General features: G+C 36.7%; 2 protein-coding genes across 6 annotated transcripts in view; one reads left to right on the forward strand and one right to left on the reverse strand.

The window, feature by feature from the left end:
• The window catches only part of LOC123774555 (probable serine incorporator), a 36360-nt gene that overhangs the window by 1183 nt on the left and 15927 nt on the right, over window positions 1-19250 (forward strand). For 2 of the 4 annotated variants that reach the window (XM_045768915.2, XM_045768913.2), the window contains exons 1-6: window positions 12088-12288; window positions 13900-14067; window positions 14654-14789; window positions 15099-15227; window positions 16300-16440; window positions 18821-18988. In XM_045768915.2, the coding sequence (XP_045624871.2) occupies window positions 12229-12288; window positions 13900-14067; window positions 14654-14789; window positions 15099-15227; window positions 16300-16440; window positions 18821-18988 (802 nt within the window). In that variant the 5' untranslated portion in view covers window positions 12088-12228. Of the gene's footprint in view, window positions 1-12087; window positions 12289-13899; window positions 14068-14653; window positions 14790-15098; window positions 15228-16299; window positions 16441-18820; window positions 18989-19250 lie in introns of those variants that run through there. The other 2 variants (XM_045768914.2, XM_069304051.1) reach the window with 2 other exon arrangements.
• LOC123774556 (pre-mRNA-splicing factor syf2) lies at window positions 1757-11991 on the reverse strand. Of its 2 annotated transcripts, XM_045768916.2 has the most exons (6): window positions 11850-11991; window positions 10319-10402; window positions 8419-8559; window positions 6203-6327; window positions 5117-5287; window positions 1757-4840 (listed from the first exon to the last, which is right to left on the reverse strand). In XM_045768916.2, the coding sequence occupies exons 1-6, from the start codon at window positions 11856-11858 to the stop codon at window positions 4675-4677; spliced, it is 696 nt and encodes a 231-aa protein (XP_045624872.1). In that variant the 5' UTR covers window positions 11859-11991; the 3' UTR covers window positions 1757-4674. The 2 variants fall into 2 exon arrangements, with proteins under 2 accessions (XP_045624872.1, XP_045624873.1); XM_045768917.2 differs by lacking the exon at window positions 10319-10402 and having other exon boundaries at window positions 11850-11959.

Genomic DNA, 19250 nt, shown 5'->3' on the forward strand with positions numbered 1-19250 from the left:
TCTCATCCTTTGGCTCTGTGATGTGGGTGATTTCTCAGTGTGGGGAGTAGATGGTGTGGGAATTGAAGTAGTTTGAAAAGGAGATGGAGGAAGTGGAATTGGGAAAGTTACTACTGTGTAAGGGAATTTTGGGAAGGTTTGAGAGGGTAAGGAAAAGGTAGGGAAAGAGTGGAAAGGTAAGGAATGGGTAATAGAGTAATGGTGTAGCTGAATGCATGAGCATGATGTAGGAGCAAGGGATGATTTATGCTACTGTTGTAGTTAATTGAGCTGGAGGAATTTGGTTCACCATTCCCACTCCCACATTGTGCCTCTTTTTCTGCAACTGCAGCTCTCTCTCTCTCTCTCTTGCTTTGTCATTACAATCTGGATAAATACACCTTTGTAGTCTTCCAAATTCTTCAGTACATGTATTTAAAAAGTTTCGATGATAACCAGTCCTGTCATGTCTGGTTTGCAGTATTGTTAACCCTGTGGCCCTTAACCATTCCTGGCATGAAAGTTGATTTAATTCTTGAATGATTTTTGTTGCTCGGTGTTGAACTTTCTCCCAACACAACCATGTCGTTCTGACGATGAAGTCTCCATGCTTAGATACAATAATCATGTCATGATTTCTTTTGCAGCATCTCTGCTCCCTGCTTTCCACTTTTTTCAGTACCTTCCAGTTCCTTCAGCCTTACCACCACTAAATTTAGAGCACCATCTGTGTACATGAACTGTGTGATGTTGCTTTCAATTTGTAGATAGTGCTCATAAGAACTGAGAAAAATCTTAGAAGGCCTATTGGCCTATAAAATAAAATTATATGTATTATTACTAACATTTATTACAAATTCTAGTAAAGTACTGTATTATACAAGCCCTGAAGCAAAGGGGCTACATCCTCAGCTTACAACTTATGAAGCCGGGTTCACTTCCAATATAAGACAAATAATTGGCCACATTTCCTTTCAATTGATGCCTTTGTTTGCCTAGTAGTAAATACTTAGTGGGCATAATATCCAGGAGTAACATTAATTCAATGTTAAATCCACATTGATAATGTTAATTCAATGTTGAATTAATTTTACTTTTGAATATTGTGCCTACTGGGCTGATACCAGGGAGTTTGAAAAGTGTTGTGGGTTGCATTCTGAAAAGGGGTCGGTAGTTATCTCATGAGGACCTTGATAAGTTTAAGTACAGGCTGCCTGTTGCACAACGGGTATTATACTGCCTTATTTTATACATTTATAAAAAAAAAAAAAATTGGCCACAAGATCCCAACTAATCACGACACCTAGATCTCTTCCATACTTTGATTTGGTAATTTCAACAACCCTAGTCATACTTTGATGACCAAACCACACACCAAAAGATGAGGAGGCGACAACATTTCGGTCCATTCTGGACCATTATCAAGTCCATTGTGGACCATTATCAAGTCAAAGACAACCGACTTGATAAGGGTCCAGGATAAACCGAAATGTTGGCGTCTCCTCAGCTTCTGGTGTGTGGTTTGGTCACCATATCTTCATCCTCGTTATTGTGACTCATTGTCTGCCTAGTCATACTTGTTCTACACCTTCTCCTTTTAATTACCTAACCTTAGAATACTGTACCACCCATTTCTGTCATCAGTTACTTGATTTATCTAATTTTTCAATTGTACAATTGTAATTTTTTTCAGTGTGTCACACTGGTGGTCATGTGGTCCCAGTAAGTTATTTTACTTGCAGACACACTACTTGCCAACCTTTTGGGACATGCAGTATTTCTTTTTGTTAAATTTTTTATTCGTTCCAGATAAAATTTACACTAAAATGACAGTTACTTATGGCTACAACTATATTAAACATTCATCATTTATACAATAAAGCAAATAACAAACAGAATGAACATAAGAAAATTTAAAGAAAAATTTGTAAGTGGTCTACTTCACAGAGAAACACCTGTCTTAGTAACGAGTCCAGTTTCAACACCTTCACCATCAACTTCAGACGTTTTTTTAAGGAAGTAGAAAGAGGTTTATCCCATAAACAATGCAACCATTTGTTAAATGCATTTGTCCAGGGAGGAGGTACACACACATTTTCTAAAAAAGTTAATACTATTTGTAAACTATAACTTAATGTGTTTTGTATGTTTTCAAAAGGAGAATAAGGGAAAACAGTACAGTACTAATTATAAGTACAGTATACAGTTTTTATTTGTTTAGTTTGTAAGCTAAATTAATATTTTTTATAATGTTTAAAATAATATTTCTTTCATGAAATAAATACATTTAATATTTATGGCTTTAGTTTGCAAGTAAATAAATTACAAGCATACAAAATTATTTTTTATCTAATAAAATCTACCATGTTGCATATCAAAACAGACTGGCCCAGCCAAATTACTAATGCACCAGGGATATTACTAATACATCCACAGACTCAGTTGATACTGTATAAGCGTGACACAAAGTCACGTACAGTATTTACTGAAAACAAATACTGTACGTGTATGACCCACCAGTGGTCATGCAGGCCATACATGTAGGACAGGAGTGACTCGTCAATGGCCACATGATGGCTCGTTATGAACTATTGTAAAACATAGGGGTGGACCCCTGTAGAGGTGCATTAAGGGTAAAATGTGATATGCTCAGATACCAGTACCACAACTGGCTTGTTACAATTATCCATGCAATAAAACAAAGACTATACAGCAGGACACATCTTTACCCCTCCTTTGCTAGATTCTTGAAAAAATCATTCTTTGTAGATATCCGAGCCCCTCCACTTTCTAAATCTATCCTGTTCCTTAAATATTCTACGTTCTGTTATCTTTCTTAGTCTCTCAATTTGAACTCTTGTATACAATTTTCCTGGGATATTAAGTACAATATACTAATCCCACTATAGTTTCCACATTCATCACTATTACCTCACATACATGGACCATACAGTTTGTCCAATCACTCTGGCACCTTGCCATACTACATATATTGTATTTAAAATTATGTCCATCACCTCTCCCCATAATTCACCATATCTATAGTTATTATATACCAGGAGCATTTTTACTCTATACCCTATACCTAACTTTTCTAATTTCCCTCTTGCCCTTTTATTTCAGTTTTCTTTCAACCCCCTCCGCTCTTTCCAAAACATGTTACAGCCTTATTGCCTCTACTTCACCATTTGTAACTATTAAGACTTTTTTTTTTTTTTTGTTAAGTATTATCTCCACCTATTGGGAACATCATGCACATCTGTCACTAGAATCTTCCCCCTCCCCACCCCACATAATTTATTCTATTTACTGCTCTCTCTCTCCACAAAGACCATCCTTAACCTATTAATGAAATAATTTACATCTTCACAACCACAACTAATGATGCCAAAAAATCATAACTCTTAAAATAGAGCAAGAGAGAAATTACAAATGGTACGTGTATGGGTAGTATAGCATGTTTAAGAGTTAATGGTGTTAAGTGTGACTGGGTTGATAATATTGTAGTTGTACATCAGCAGTGTGTGATGTTACCATGGTTATTTAGTATATACACTGATTGGGTCATGAGGAAGGCAAAGTTAAGAATGCTAGCAAGGTGTTTAAACCTAGTATATAAGCCTAATGTAAATAATACGAGTGTCACATTTGATGTATGGAGATGACAGTCCTCTAAACAGAATTAAAATAAAAACAGTTTTGTAGATTGGCTGAAAATTGTATCAGTGTGTGAAAGAAGGATGACACAAAGTGAAATAGGTACAAAAGGTATAGTGGTGGAGAGAAAAGGATATCCTGTGGGTACAATACAGTAAATACTAATAGTAAACTTTGAGGTGATTGATCAGTTTAAACACCTGCGATGTGTGACTGATACAATAGAATTTGTGCAATTAAAGTTGAGAGCAGGGGTCAGTCAGAAAAGGAAAGTGGTTGATGCAATGAAAGCCTTCGTTCAAGTTCAAGTATGCAAGACAATAGCAAGATATAAAAGAAAGGGAGCAAGAATTAAAGTTGTAAGAAATTATCAAAGAAGGCACCAAGCCGGGAAGGCTATGTAGCGATTAAATCTGTAGAAATGGATAATCTGTAGAGCATATGTGATGTTAGAATAGAGTAAGGAATTAAAATATCATAGAAATGTGGAACATCTACATGTTAAATAACTGGGAAGAGAGCAAATTTGAGTGAATTTGAAAATTTTGAAGGTAGGAGAAAAGGAAGAGCCTTACTCCTAATTTCACACACCTAAATACAATACACCACTGTACTGCAACAGCAGATATTGTACATAGTACAGTTGACCAATCCACACACACTAGAAAGTGAAGGGACGACGACGTTTCAGTCCAGCCTGGACCATTCACAATCAACTTGAGAATGGTCCAGGATGGACCGAAACGTCGTCGTCCCATCATTTTCTAGTGTGTGGATTGGTTAACATACTTCAGCCATTGTATTGTGACTCATCGCCTACATACATAGTACAGTATGGGAATATTTTTAATTAAGTCACCTGATGAATAATTACATGAATGATGTGTCTAAATTGATATTTACACTGCTATGAAGAGGAAAAACACTGCTTTTTAGGGTTGCAAGACAAAAAAAAAATAATTTTTCTACTTTGTACTGTAGGCAGCTCTTAAAAAGCTTCCAACATACACTTGTATCCTAAAAGAACACTGCAGACGTTTACACAGCTGTTCCTCTTTCCAGATTTTGTTTGATTTCTTCTGTGTAGTTACCATAGAAGCGTTCCAATTTTTTGTTGAATTTCATATTGCGCTCATTGATAAAGTTGATGTCGGCATCATCATCATATATGCGACGACGCGAATACTTCTCTCGCTTAGCAATCCTGAATAGAAGAAAAGCACAGCCATATTAATGCTTAGACCAAGTGATATACAGTATAAAGTACATTAACAAAAAAAAAAAAACAGAACAATGCACAAAAATAAATGTTAGATACCATTTTAGTAATGCATCAGCAATTCAGAAAAGGAAAACAATGTAGCCCTGCTGGGTACATCTAGTAATAGTGTTGACATATTTGTTATTATATGAGAGTTTGGGATGTGCAAAATAGTACTGTATTACATGTATGAACCGACTGGCAGGAAAGAAAACTTACTGCTTCTCCAGATCTTCCACCATGTTATCAATTGCTGAAGCAGAATCTTTGTGAAGACCAATGGCAATTGTGTTGTCTTCTCCATAAAATGCAGCTTCTCCAACAGCCTGCTTCTCTCTCTCGTACTCTTCCATGTTAGTTTTCTTATTTTTAACAAGACGGTTGTATTGCCTGTTTAAACACAAATATGTTGCCTTAATAACGTTTTTGTTAATATGACAAACAAATGCTTGCACAATTATGCAGGCCTAGCAGAAGAAAGAGAACAGATCAGCTACTGTCCAAAAGTACCATTCACAGATGCTTCATGATGTCAGGAAAGATACAAAGTGTTTTTACCATAAAATAACCAAGAAATTAAGTCCATACCAGATTCAGGACAGTAATGACCAACAATGAAAAAAAAAAAGGTTAGCAGGAAGAGCAGAATTAATGTCAGGAAACAGAGAGCATGTGAATTAAAAATAAATTTATCTATAACCCTGAAGCCTTGCTCTTCTTGTGCACCCCATCAAGGAGTGGCAAGAGGTTCTCAAAAAAAAGCTCTATCATTACACAATAATACTGTTAATTCTTTCCTTCCAAGATACTGGTCATCTACTTCTACCATATGAATCTCTTATTTCACCCTATACATTGATTTCTTAGCTTTAGATCCCTACTAATTATGACTCCTGACATCTCTCATATATTTCCACACTGCTATAAACATTCCCAATACTGTTTTATTCTTACACCAGCTGCTTTTCTTAATAAAAAATCTACTGCATGCACTCCTAAGCACCATGTTCCATGGAAAAATAACGAAAATTAAAATCAAAAGTTCTTGAGTCTTCATTTTCCAATAGAAAATATGGTCCAGGTAACTAATATTAGGCAATAAGTGTTCCTAAGACACAGAATATCACTATAAATGCCATCATTAACAATAATCTCCCCAACATTTGGTAGAAGGTTTCAGGATATTGAAACTATTTTTGTCAAAGCATTTGGAAAAACTTGCATACTGCATTGAACTACTTTCTTCTCCTATTCAAGCTTAGCTATGAGTTATAGTGAGAAAGTTAAAGCAAAATGCGTCTTTACCTGATTGTGGCATCTTCGTAAGTAGAAAAACCTTGATCTGGGTTCTTCTTCTTCTTTCTCCTCTCCCAGCGCTCTGCTTCATCTGCTCCCACTTCCAGCATTCTCAGACGGTCATAGTCTTTACCCTAGAAAGAAACAACAATGCAATTTTCAAGCTGTGATTCTGCTTATATATACTTTATCAAATGTATACCTTTAAATTCTGTAAATTTGTCAAGAGATTTATTCTTTAAAAAATTTGAGAGAAATAGAAGAGTACTACAGAATATAAAAAGAAAAATAATGTACAATGATATATATGACACCTGTCAATTCACTATATCTTACAAACTACACACTGAAGCATTATGTATAATGAGCACTGTTAAACTAATCAAAACATCTACAGCAACACTACCTCTGCTTCATCTGAATAGATGCAAAGTTCTTCAAGTAAGCTGTCAGTCTAAATACTATATGTTAAACATTCACTTCCTCCAAAGAAACTTATTGAATAGCACACTATAGCAGGGTGTTTATAAGAGGTTGTAGATGGCTTTTTGTTTTTGTCTTGGGCTTTGCCTCAGGATTTGTCTGTCTGGTTCCACGAGCCTCCAGGGGCTTTTCATATACACTAGTTCTGCCTATACTCTAGTTCTAGTCGAGTCTATGTATTCCCTGCTGGTGTAATTACCAAAGTGATTACAGCAGCGGGAAAGCATAGACTCAACTAGAACTAGAGTATAGGCAGAACTAGAGTGTTGAGCCCTTCTGGCAAGCTTGGAACAAGGATGCCCAGATGTATCAAGTTGTTATCCAAAATCTTCAGTGAACTCTAGTCCCCCACAGGTGTCCCCCTTCACAGCCATCCACTCCACAACTCTACATTCATACCTGTATTTGCAAAATGTTGGGCAGGGGACAGCTTCCTTTGCTTATCTAGGCCACTAAAGTGTTAGTGACCCATTCAGGTAAATTCAGTTCCTGTTGGCCAAAAAAAACACACTGGCTCTGATAGATCCACAACCTGTTGAAGCACAGTGTTTACATCCCCTTATCCTCCATTCCAGATGACTGCTGTGACTGTGGTTTGTCAGTTCGTGGTTGAAATAGTCTTGGCTCCATTCCCTATATCTCCAGAACACTTACTACACTACATTATACAGTACAGTGGTACCTCGGAATGCGAGTGTCCCTGTATGCGAGTTTTTCGGAAGACGAGCAGGATTTACTCCAAAAATATGTCTCGGAAGGCGAGAGTTACCTCGGGATGCGAGTTTGTTGATACGTGTACAGGCCGACTGGCGCGTGGTGGCATGGCGATCGCGCCTCAGTTTACCAGTGTCTCGTGTCCAGTGACTATCCCACCTGAATTCTTCACAAGGATTTACAGTTTTTTATCGGTTTTTTGGCCATTTGAGCATAAAAGTTGTCATTATATATCTTCCCATGGGTCTCAAGAAAGCCATTGGTAAGGTTCAACCTAAGAAAATAGCTGTGAGTAGAGGCAGTAGAGGATGTCCCTTCTTGATTAAGAAAATATGTGAAGTATGGGAAGAACTGCAAAGTTTTGTTGAAAAAACTCACCCAGATAAAGCTGTAGCAGGCCGTTGCATTGACCTTTTAAATGATAATGTGATGTCTTACTACAGACAAGTGTTAAAATGTAGGGAAAAACAAGTGTCATTAGATAAATTCTTAGTAAAACAAGCAAATCCTAGTTGTATGCAGGCAAAATGTGCCAGAGTGTGCATACCAGTGAAGTCCTCACTGCCTGATGTGATAATGGAAGGGGACTCCCCTTCCAAACAGTAACTCCTCTCTTCCTCCCACCTCCTCACCATCTTCCATACGCCTACAGCATTCAACAGCATGGTAAGTAATAACTTGAACATAGTTTTGTAGGTTTATTTAGATGAATTAGGTATAAAAATTTAGTTTGATGTGGGGTTTTTGGGGTAGTGAGGAACGGATTAATTCATTTCCCTTTATTTCTTATGGGGAAATTAGCTTCGGAATGCGAGTTTTCGGAATACGAGGCGTCTCCAGGAACCAATTAAACTCTTAAACTGAGGTATGCCTGTATCCCTGTTCACCTGAGATTCAAGGTTTGACTTGAGTTTCAGGTCTGTCATGCCTCACACCACTTCAAGGCTCTCCTTTTCAGGATCAATTTTGCCCTAAAACATTTAATTGAAGGTTGAAAGAAAGAAAAAGAAATCATGTTAGTGTCTTACCTCTGCTAAAACAGCCTCTCTTCGCTGATCTTCTTTAAATTCAGCTTCTAGTCTTTCACGCTTCTTTGCATAATTTTTTGGCATTTGCTTAACTCGGTCTTCTTCCACAACTTCTTTATGGTTTAGAACTGCAGCTTCATTCTAGAACAAAAATAAAATGTTATAATCACTTTATCTTATCAAAGAATCAATAGCTTTAAATACTCTCTCATAAGTGACAATTAAATAAAGTAAAAATATTCATCAACACAGCTTCTACAAAAGTATTTACAACAATACAAGTATTTATATAGACTTTTATCAACTATAAATTACACCTTAGGCACTAAAAAGATATACTGTATTGCTTGAAATTAACTATACATCCGATACAGGAAAGAGCAAGACAGGCAGTACTGACTAACAGAATATGCATAATAATTTGGACATAGGGAGAGATGATGGAGTTACAAGGAAGATAAATAGGAGTTAAAATGCTGGGAGAGCTAACATAAATGAAAGGTAAAGTGGTGAATTTATACAGACTAGGGTAAAGTCACTGATCTCTCTACACTTAGGAAAGTAATTGATGTTCCATGCCTCCCATCTTGTCTCTAGGTGATGGGGTTTAGTGCTTAGTAACCATATAATGTATACATTCTCTCATATCATAAGAACATAACATAAGAACATAAGAACAAAGGTAACTGCAGAAGGCCTATTGGCCCATACGAGGCAGCTCCTATTCTATAACCACCCAATCCCACTCATATACTTGTCCAACCCGTGCTTGAAACAATCGAGGGACCCCACCTCCACAATGTTACGCGGCAATTGGTTCCACAAATCAACAACCCTGTTACTGAACCAGTATTTACCAGATATAGTATATCTGGCTGTTCTGATCAATGGTTGTTTCAGTGTCAAAGATCCAGTTCATGTGTTTCAGGGAGGTTTGTTTACCTTGTTTCTCCTCCCACCCCCCACCCCCAGACAACTCACTTTCCTTACGAAGCCATACCTGGCCGTTTGTGGCTTCTGGTTCTGGCATTTCCCTCAATGTGACGGGATCATGATTTTGTGCTCACTTTCTTTATGGGTTTGTCAGGTTTTGTTTGTATTAGTACTGTATTAGAAATGTCAATAATACTTCCTAATTACAGTACAGTATTAATTAAATAACAACAACACTGGTTTACATACAGTATTGACAATGTGTGTACTGTATTTCTTTTTTTAATTTTTACAATTACTGTACTGTAATTGTACAGTACTGTATTCCAAACAAAGAAACTGATTTTTGTTTAACAAAATAATAATAACAAACACTGGTTTACATCTTGACAAACTTTGCATTTTTTAACAATTTAACAATGTCCAGTACAATACTGTATACCTGCAGTATTTGTATACAGTAACAAAGAAACTAATTAGTGTTTCAGTAGAATAGCTTACACGAGCTTGAAAGCTATCTACTGACAGGAGTGGAAACTTTTTCATAGCCTGACTGTTCCATGCTACCTGCCACATGGTAAAATTAAAAATATTACAATTCATGCAGTCACTGTAATTCTGTAACAAAAACATAACGGAGAAACTTTTTATAATACCATAAAAGCCTGAATGAACATGAAGGGAAGACCCAAAATACATGATGACGGATACAGGATGCATTCAAAAATTTGATTTTAATACAATTACACTTAATTGGGTTCTTCCTTCACCTTCAAAAATATAATATGGGTCCCACAGTCCAGGGTTCTTCCTTCACCTTCAAAAATATAATATGGGTCCCACAGTCCAGGGTTCTTCCTTCATCTTCAAAAATATAATATGGGTCCCACAGTCCAGGGTTCTTCCTTCATCTTCAAAAATATAATATGGGTCCCACAGTCCATGGGTTAACAAAGAATGAACATACCCTTTTGCTATGCAGCTTGGCGAGACGTGCTTTGAAGTCAGCAATTTTGTCCGTCTTGTTGGAACTGCTAGAGCTTGTAGCTACCTGAAGTAATAGTACAATATATATACAGTATAAAATTGATGAATTCTAAAAGTAAATTGTGTGTTAATACTCTGCATAACATTTCTTTTTTACATTGGTCATCTGGCACTTAAACCTTAGATATAATTACAATATTGTACAATAAAATAACATTTATATATTACAATATGGTGATTATACAATCTTATTTGCAAGCAAATTCCAGTCTGGAATTTTATATGATTTAACCATCTCATTACATATGAAAGCAATGAGAAAAGTGGTGAATGGGGTACAGCAAGGTTTCATTTTGGAGTCAACCCTCTTTTTTCCATATAATGACAGATTAGAATATTACAAACCACATCATCAAATTTGCAGATGGCACTAAGATTTATGGTAAAATAGGTAGTGAAAATGATATTGAGGCCTTACAAAGAGATTTACATGAATTATTTATGGTAAAATAGGTAGTGAAAATGATATTGAGGCCTTACAAAGAGATTTACATGAATTATTCAAGTGGTAGGAAGATTGGCAGAGCCTTTTAATAAAAAAAAAACATGCAAAACCTTGCACATGGGGCATAACACTGCACATCACAACTACCAAATCAACATTATCTTGCAGCAAACTGATGAAGAAAAGGACCTTGGAGTCAGAATCCATAAATCACTGAATGTTGCACAACAAGTAAGAGCTGCAAGGAGCTGCAGTAAAAAAAGCCAACCAAATCCTAGGAATAGTCAGATGTTACTTTGATTTCAGGAAAAAGAAGGTAGTTATTCAACTGTATAAATCTCTAGAGTGGGCCACACTTGGATTATTGAATCCAAGCATGCAGACCTCACCTTCAGAAAAACATAATGTATCCATTTTGGAGAAAGTTCAACACCGGGCAACAAAAATCATTCCTGAACTAAATCAACTCCCATCTCAAGAAAGATTGAAAGATTGAGATATTTAGTTTCCGAACCATAATGAAATCTGACCCAAGTAGCAATTGGGTCAACCTATGTGTTGCATTTCCACAATGGTAGCACAAGTTAAATTCGGCAAACGCCGATTTTAACGTTCAAAATTTCCCCATAGATATAAAGTCTCCATGACGCAGTAGTAAAACACAGACCTGACCTAATCTAACCTAACCTAACCTAACATTAAAAAACTTTGGATTTTTTATTTAATAAGTTATCAAGATGTTTTCAACAATATTCTTGGGGTGTTCACTGATTTTAACTTGAGCGACCTTTGTGGAAATGCAACACATGGATTAACCCAATTGACAACCTGGTCAGATTCTAACAAGGGTTCGACCATTTGATCCCAAACTTGTATCTTAATACCCAAACACCTAGTCGTTATCTCAGTCACTTGAAAAGTAATATTTCTAATCTAGGTGTAAGACTGATATATAAGCAAGCGATTATAATAACGGATTGATGATATAGTTCAATATATGACTTACTTCTGCCATTTTTTAGTCCTCCCAAAAACACGACCGCACACTTTTCCTCAGCAAACAATAACAAAAACATCCCTTTACATCCGAGCTAAGTAATCTAAGTTATAAGTGAACTAATATTTATTTATCACTTATAGTTACAGCATATTTTCCATATTTTATTTTGTTTTTAATTTTTTTAGAATATTGAGTCATTATAGTTTATATATTAAGCTAATTTTAAACGAAGTGTTGGGTGGGTGTAGAGAATACGAGCCGGATATAACTAGCGTTCACAAAGAGAATGTGGTGCAAGTTGCCTTACCGGGGATTAGTTTCCCACAACGTTTAAGACTGTTTTTAACCTATTTACCAACGACGTCCACTGCTTTTAAGCCTGACCATGACAGGGATGCACGGGGGGCAAGAGTATATTGAAGGCAGGTCGTGCTGCCGTGCGCAGGTAGGGAGTAGAGTGTGGTTAGAGGTTGTGTGATTCATCTGAGCAGGGAGTACTGTCAGATTTGACAGGCGATACCACAGTGCTCGTATTGTAATTGCCAAGCCTGTGTATAGGGTTAGGTTCGATTATTCTAGCTTAAGGGGGTGTGTTTGGTAGATTGGATAATCCGTAACTTTATTTCTATGCTCTATATAACCAAGTTTTCCTGCCCGAAACGCTTTGCGTAATAGTGGCTTTAGGCATTGTATGTACTAGCTCTATCTATAAATCTATCAAATTTTGTAAAATCTCTTGTATGTATGTACCTTACCTGAATAAACATTATTATTATTATTAAGTAATTCCACTCCGCAGCAGTCAAAAAAAATCTAACCAAACCCTTGGAATAATCAAGCGTACCTTTGACTTTAACGAAAAGATGGTAGTGATTCAATTGTATAAATCTCTAATATGGCCTCATTTGGATTACTGTATCCAAGCATGAAGACCTCATCTTCAGAAGGGCTCTGAAGATGCTCTGAAGAAAGTGCGACATCGAGCAACAAAAATCATTCCAGAGATAAATCATCTCGCGTATCAGGAATGGTTGAGGGCCACAGGGCTAACAACATGGCAAACCAGGCATGACAGAGCAGATCTTATTGAAATTTTTAAAATACTGAACAGTTTAGTGAGTGTTGATCCAAAAAATTTCTTCAAAAGATGCAAAATGTAACACAAACAAGAAGCAATGGTTTAAAGCTCAACAAGCCACAGTGTAGGGCTGAGAACAGGAGACGCTTTTTCACTCATTGGGTTATAAACCCATGGAACTGCTTACACGCCGAAGTCGTAAATGCCAAGATTATTACATTTCAAAATCCAACTGGTAAAGATTATCAAGGCAAATGGGGAGACCTTTGACAAGCCGCTGGCTTCTTATCCTCATTGAGGCCACTAGTGTTAGTGGCCCTTAACTAAATTCAGGTCAATTCAGGTAATAACAAAGGAATGTATTAGAACAACTGCAGATCATTAGGTTCAAACTAGGTTGTCTGTTTATAGAAAGCATGTGGTAATATGTATGTAATATGTTCTTTTGTATATTATGATTAAAATTATTATAATTATTGTTATTATTAGTTTTTATTATAATTATTATTTTATTATTTTATTATTTATATTATTATTTTTACTATTATTTTTTTTGTTTTCATTATTATCTTTATTATTATGGTGGCTTGATGAGCGGTTTCATTCACCTTCCTGATCTTTTCTGGCCCATTCCATCCACTGATTGCAGCATCTTTTTGGCTTCTCGGGCCCAAATTGATGTTCAGGTTCCTGTCTTCTGGCTCATCGTTTGCCTTACCACCAGTCAGACTATTTATTATTTTCCTTTCCATGGTGAAATAACTCAGGAAGACACAGAGGGTAATCCTCCCCAATATCCAATATTGAATGTTGAACATTGAACATTGCCCGAAACGCTACACATACAGTGATTTGTTTACTCTGCTCTATTCACAGAAGTTTGAAAATCTTAAATGCCATAATTTAATATGCATAGATTGTTGTATTGCTGAGTATAAAAATAATTAAAGTTTCTGAAAATATTTCACCATATTGTAGGTTGGTTGCTTGTGTGGGACCTCATCATGTCGCCTGTGCTGCCGTCTGTGTCCCACTGTCTTCGAGTCTACATCAACAAGGATTATCTACATTATGTTTCTGATGTTAAATGTGGGCATCATGGCTCTCATGATGTCACATCGTGTACAGAAAGCTATTATGGAGATGGTAAAGTAGTTGTGTACTATGTCTGTAATATAAACATTTGATACATTTTCAGTTTCATTGCATGAATAACAAGTGAGGCTGGTTACCTTGCGATGATTTCAGGGCTCAACATCCCCGCAGCCAGGTCCCCGACCAGGCTTCCTGGTTGCTGGACTGGTCAACCAGGCTGTTGGACGTGGCTGTCGCAGCCTGACGTATGAATCACAGCCTGGTTGATCAGGTACCAGGCTACTGATATCTGTCCCTCTTTCGGTGGTGTTGGTCTGGGAGGCCCAGCAGGTAGTTCAGAGTAATACAGTAATATCTGTTGATTTATTTCAGTTATTGTTTAGAAGGGGTTTACTATTGGCATAATATTCATTCCTTTGTCTGATATTGAGTTGGTCTTTTGGTGGTGGCTGAGTTAGATTCACTGCTATTGATAGTTATGGAGGCTGAACAGGTAATTTGAGCCTAACAGAAAGGTGCAGTTAATTTAATTTTTATTTTGTGGGGGGAGCCCCTTCGGTTCCCCAGAGTTACCAAGGAGCCTCCGGGTCTCACCCAGAAAATGGCATTTCATGACATTCAACGCTGGTTTTTTCAGTTTCCTGACCATTCAACTGTGTGTGAATGGATACATGCTGGTGAAAACTGTGAAGCAGCTTTGGGATATATGGGCGTCTACAGACTTGGAGTTGGTATCACTGCATACCATTTTCTACTTATGCTGATTACCTGTGGTAAGATTTGTTTAAATTCTTTGAAAATATCATTTTAAGAAATTCAGATCTTAGTTGAAATGGTGCCTCTTGCATTTTGTACCTAATTCAGTTGTTTTATCTTTATTTGTATATATCGGTATATTTTGTAGTTTGTTTTGAATAGTCTTGAATTTTTAAAGTTTTAATATTGCATGAAAACATTTTAAATGATGGTAATAAGCTTTTTATATCCAGCTTTCTATTTACAGTACAGTATTCCTAATTTGAAGTTTGGTCTTATCTTGTGAGTAATATGGTGTAGTATGTGAATTTGTAAATCTTCCCCAGGTGTCAAAAGCAGCCGAGATTGCCGGGCTGGGTTCCATAATGGGATGTGGTTTTACAAGTTCATGCTGTTATTGCTTTTCTGTTTTGGCTCCTTCTTCATACCTGATCCAAAGGACTTGTTCATTAATGGTAAAATAGAGAATCTTTATTTTACTTTATAGCTTATAAGGTTCCCCCCAAATAGAAAAAAAACTACCGTTGTACACACTCGAAAATAAGAATGGGAGGTGGGCAGTTGACCGAGTCTTTTTCAAGGCATGTTATGGATATTACACACTAACCATAATTTTAGGGTTAATATTTTCAAATAAATTGTTTGGCTCTTCCCCAGTAAAATCTACATCATTAATTATGATTGCAACACTTCACATACAGTAATGGGCTTTCAGCTAACTAATGGAATAAAACCAGTGTTGAATGTAATGAAACACAAATTTCTGGGTAAGCCCTAGTGGCTTCCTGACACTTCAAGGAGCCACAAAGAGCTTTCCCCAGAAAACCTGTGGAAGCACAATGTGATGTTGGTTGGCTACCAGTTAACACGTTTGAGAAATAGAAGAGTACTGTACTTATATGCAGTTTAGGCTTAGTATCTCGGGTTCAGGTTCAGTATCTCTAATTAACAATATAATAATTTTTTCTAATATTTTGTTATATGCTTGAAAGGGCAAGGCATTGAATTTTAAGGATTAACTCCTGTACTGGTGCACTTACTTTTTATCATGATTATAGAGATGTTTGTCCTGTTCTGTTCTACACGTATGTTTTTATTTGCACATTAGTCAATTCCACCTTTTAGACATTTAAAGAATTCTATCCACCTATTTCAAACTTCTTAACTAGTTAAAATACTTCCCTGTTAATGTATTGTTTATTAAGGGAATTGATGCATGATTTCCCTTCATATGAACCATGGTTAAAGATGAATAGGCTAGGTATTGAAAAAAATAGTAGAATCAAATGCTGTTGAAACGATTCATCACTGACCAAGTTGATTACATCAATGGAAAGATTGCATCTACATAAAGTCATATCAATTACTGAAAAGCCACGGAAGCTACCAACAACAAGCAAATTCAGCTTTTCCATCGAACAACTCTGTATTTGACACCTATGTCTTAATGTCCATTATAAGAACAAATATTAATTTTTGAGGTTTATTCTAATGTTTGTTTACATTTGTTTTTGTTTTTTTGGCCAGTGTGGATGTATACAGCAATGAGCGGGGCATTTCTGTTCATTGTGATCCAGCTCCTGTTGTTGGTGTTTCTCTTCCACTCGTGGACTGATAAGTTGGTTGCTCGTGTTAACAATGGTGGCTCTCCTTCCCGCTGGTATGGAGGTATGTGCTTATCTATTACTGCAGTGTATGTACATCTTATCATTTTACTTTGATTGTATTTCACATTAACAGAACATTAATAAACATGAGAAAAATAGATAAAGCTTCTGTCTCCCACTTGTGGGGTTGGTTGTTCGAGTCTCGTAGTGCGCAGGTGAATGAAATGTTTATATCCATGGTACTGTAGTGTGGTTGACAAATTATATATGTACTGTATGTGTGTATGTATGTATGTATTGATGTCAATTTTCCTGAAGTTAAATAATTTCTGTATTTTTCTTATGGAAAAATAAAGCTTTCCATAATACTGTATTATATATGCTCTCAATTTGTTTTAATTTGAGTTAAATCTAACTGAAATTTGATCAAACCTAACCTCACCTCGCCTATCCTAACCTAAGCAATGTGTTAAATCCTGATTAAGCTTTAATGGAAGCCTCAGAACCCCTAGAGGATTCAATTGAATCCCAGGTTGCATTGCTGTTGACCATGCAGGCGTGGTGTAGTAATTATCTTGGTGTAGTTACAGGATGGGAGCTATGCTCGTGGTGTCCTGTCTTCAAAGCATTCTTTGCCATATAACGCTTTGAAATTACTGACGGTTTTGGCCTCCACCACCACCTCACCTAACTTGTTCCAACCGTCTACCACTCTGTTTGTGAAAGTGAATTTTCTTATATGTAGTGGTCTAAAGCATGTGCTTGGGAGTACCCAGTGTGCAGGTTTGAATCATCCTCCCGGCTCCTACTGATTTTCTCATTGATACATCACGTTAATGTGATTTCTCTGTGTATTAATTACAATATTGTACAGAATTTGTAAAATACTGTATAGTACCTGTACTCATTATTTTTCTAATTTGTATTGGAATGTTTTTTGAAACTTTCCAATATCTTGGTAAATTGGGTAAACTTCTCTCCATTGCATGCATATGATGTAAAGATTTAAATTGATAGTTTTTCAGCAATTTTTGTCTGTCTGCTGTTTAGAGACAACATTTAAAAGGGTTCATTTGAAGAAGATTCCAATGTATTTTCATGTACAGAACTGCATTATATTTTTGTTAATTTTTTTATTACAGTATATGATAGATGCTTGTTTCTGAGCAGTCCCCCCCCCCCTTTTCCCTTTTTTTGTATCTCCCCTCTACTTGAGCTCTGGCCATTACCAGGTGAACTAAGCAATGTCAGGCACCTGTCTACTCACCAGGGACAAGGTCCATTGCAAATCCCTTTTTGCCCCTTGTATGTGGCAGGGGACACATGAGGATCACAGATCAACCCAGTTCCGAGACGAATTGCCCTCAATGTACTGAAAGGTCACAAACCACTCAGCCTCCCTCTAAAGAAGTATTTTGATAAATGCCTAACTAACAAAACTAGACTGGCAACTAGAGAAGAGTAAACTACTCTAATTTACTAAGTGCTCAATTAAACTAAACTCAATAAGAGTAAACTAAGTGCTCAATTTACACTCACGGCCAAATTGAGCATTTACCTCAACCAGTTATGAAATATCTTAGGGCCAATGATAATCAAATTTATTGTACTGTACTCTGAAAGCATTTTTCTCAAAAGTGTAAATTCACAGCCATTATAAAATCCCAAGGAGGTATTGAGCATTCACAGCCTACTTTCTAATGTCTCTCTCTCTACACGGACTCAACCATGCTGCATGATTAGCACCAGAGATCGGTCTCCTGCTCCTTTCAGGGGTCTTCATCAAGGGGGTATCATTGCCTAGGGTCAGTCACACCTATCATTTTATTTTCTTGTGGTTTTCTTTGTACGTACAGATAAAACATTGTGGTGAGGAAGCCGATGGTAACAATTGAGGGGGGCTGCCCAAAAACAGTGCATTGAGTGTAATGAAATGTAATTTATTTGATGTTCTCTCAGTAGCTTTGCATGTTTCCCCTTTCGCTTCCTCCTTCCCTGTGGCAGTAAGTTTGGCTTTGGTTTGATTGTGAGGTGGTTTTACCAGTATCCAATGTGGGCTGATGGCAAAGCAGGAGAGTTAGTTAATTGGTTGATACATTTGTTAGTTAGTTATCATAGTTTTATTTTTGATAATTGAATGTTTTAGGAGCTTGTTTCTATGTATTTGTAGTCTGATTACATCCATATTGGGTTGATTTTTATTCATGTATTACCAACCCTTAGAAGGAGCTAATTGGGGGGTTTGCAAAGACCCGTGTTCCTGGTGGGTAGAATTTTACAGGTGTCCAGTAATTATCAGCGAGGTAATCTGAATTATCAGCCGAAGGTAGCTCCCTTCAGTAAGCTGAAGGGAGCTACCTAGGCTATGCTTAGAAAGGAGCATTTCATTACTGTTCTGTTTTTTATGTAACTGATCCTGTATTTTTTCCTTATCTCTACAGCAGTGGCCCTGTCAGCAGCAGTCTGTATATATCTTGTATTTGCCTGTTGTGTGTGTCTCCTGTATTATTTCTTTGCTGCCACTGAGGGCTGCAACCGTAACCGGTGGTTCATACTCGTCAACACTGTTGCCTGTGGTTGTGTGTCCATAGTGTCAGTGGTGAAGCAAGGTGAGATGTGTGTTTGTTATCACTTCTTAATGTAAATGTGGCTTTGGGAATTTTAAGTACATTATTGTTTGTGTGTATTCCTCTAGTAAAGCTCATTTGTGTACTGGTATTAGATATTTAAAAAAGAATGTAGACCTTATTTGTGATATTTAATTTATAAGGTACTGTTCTGTATTACAATATTTTACAGATACAATGCATAATGTAACCTCACAAATCTACAATGTATTATCCCGGACCCCCCTCCTGATGTTTTTAACGA

Source organism: Procambarus clarkii, chromosome 51 (genome assembly GCF_040958095.1).
Source record: "Procambarus clarkii isolate CNS0578487 chromosome 51, FALCON_Pclarkii_2.0, whole genome shotgun sequence".
NCBI lineage: Eukaryota > Metazoa > Arthropoda > Malacostraca > Decapoda > Cambaridae > Procambarus > Procambarus clarkii.

Bases quoted from the DNA above. Each gene is read 5' to 3' on its own strand.
- LOC123774556 (XM_045768916.2), bottom strand. The intron at 6,328-8,418 runs GTAAGACACTAA...GTTTCTTTCTAG, and splicing joins GAGAGGCTGTTTTAGCAGAG to GGTAAAGACTATGACCGTCT. The intron at 5,288-6,202 runs GTAAAGACGCAT...GTGTTTAAACAG, and splicing joins TACGAAGATGCCACAATCAG to GCAATACAACCGTCTTGTTA.